The sequence below is a fragment of the Bactrocera latifrons genome, unplaced genomic scaffold, assembly GCF_001853355.1.
Source record: "Bactrocera latifrons isolate USDA-ARS-PBARC rearing strain unplaced genomic scaffold, ASM185335v1 scaffold_362, whole genome shotgun sequence".
Taxonomy (NCBI): domain Eukaryota; kingdom Metazoa; phylum Arthropoda; class Insecta; order Diptera; family Tephritidae; genus Bactrocera; species Bactrocera latifrons.
The window spans coordinates 169,274-170,434 of record NW_017537004.1 but is presented as its reverse complement, the minus strand read 5'-3'; the positions used below and the strand labels follow the sequence as shown (position 1 = coordinate 170,434).

General features: G+C 31.2%; 1 protein-coding gene across 1 annotated transcript in view; it reads right to left on the bottom strand.

The window, feature by feature from the left end:
• Window positions 1-287: 287 nt before the first annotated feature.
• LOC108971886 (synaptic vesicle glycoprotein 2B) overlaps window positions 288-1,161 on the bottom strand; it is a 7,799-nt gene continuing 6,925 nt past the window's right edge. Inside the window, exons 9-10 of the mRNA XM_018938217.1 lie at window positions 758-885; window positions 288-502 (exon numbers count right to left, since the gene is read on the bottom strand). Of these exons, the coding sequence (XP_018793762.1) occupies window positions 447-502; window positions 758-885 (184 nt within the window). The 3' untranslated portion in view covers window positions 288-446. The remainder of the gene's footprint in view (window positions 503-757; window positions 886-1,161) is intronic.

Here is a 1,161-nt window from a genome sequence, read left to right as displayed (position 1 = left end):
TATCAAAATTAACTAACACGACACAAACTCTTCCGAAGCAGTTTTAAATCAAGCGGTAAATAACGGTTGGTTGTGTCCAGTTATCTCTAATAGACGTTGAAACTTTCTTATGTTTGCACATTTTAGGCCGTCTATGTACACTACCATAAAACCTAATCCATATGCTAAAACCGAAAACAATATTCAAAAAAAAAAAATAAAAATAAGTAAATTACACAACTATAMATACATATGTATATCAATACGGATTTCCATATTTACATTTTAAGAAAATAAAACTAGTTGACTATAGATTTAAGTATAACTAGCATTATATTCAACTACAGTTTTCCATGATGATTTACTCACAAGAACATATACCTTATGTATAATTAATATTCTAAGCTATGCATATGTCGATAATATTGTAGTACATGAAACCCCGATTTCCGTATCCTATTTACATTTCACTTTAAGGACATTTCTTCCGTGTCTGGCAAAATGAAAGATAAAGCACCAGCAGCTGCATGAGTAAAAATTATTGAATTAATATATGTATGTACATATGGGTATAATTAAGACAAGAAATAGGAGATAAGCATTACAATATGGTTTTTGATCATGTGTTCAATATGAACATGTATCTCCAAATATTAATATGTTATACCAGAGAATTATATAACTTCTTTATAGCCAATTAATAACTTAAATTTCCAGAGTCAAATAAAATTTACATATTATATATTGTATCAGGAAAAGTATCGAAAATAAGTATTACCAAGCAATACACCGCCGATCATTAGAAAAGGTTGTATACATCCCATTTCCATAAAAACAGGAAACAACATATTTCCAGCCAAAGCGCCCAGACGACCAAACATCATTGCGATTGCCACCACCAGTGATCTAGAAAGATATTGTTATCAAAAAATCTGAAAAAACAAGTAAGGAAATGCTAAGTTCGGGTGTCACCGAACATTTTATACTCTCACATCAAATACCGTATTTGTGTAAAGTTTTATTCCGCTATCATCATTGGTTCCTAATATATATACGAGTATTATACAGAGACGGACGGACGGACGAAAATAGCGTTATATTGGAAGGCGTACATGTCATCAGGGTGTTAAGAAAATATCATATACCGAATTTCATTGAAATCGGTCGAGTAGTTCCTGAGAT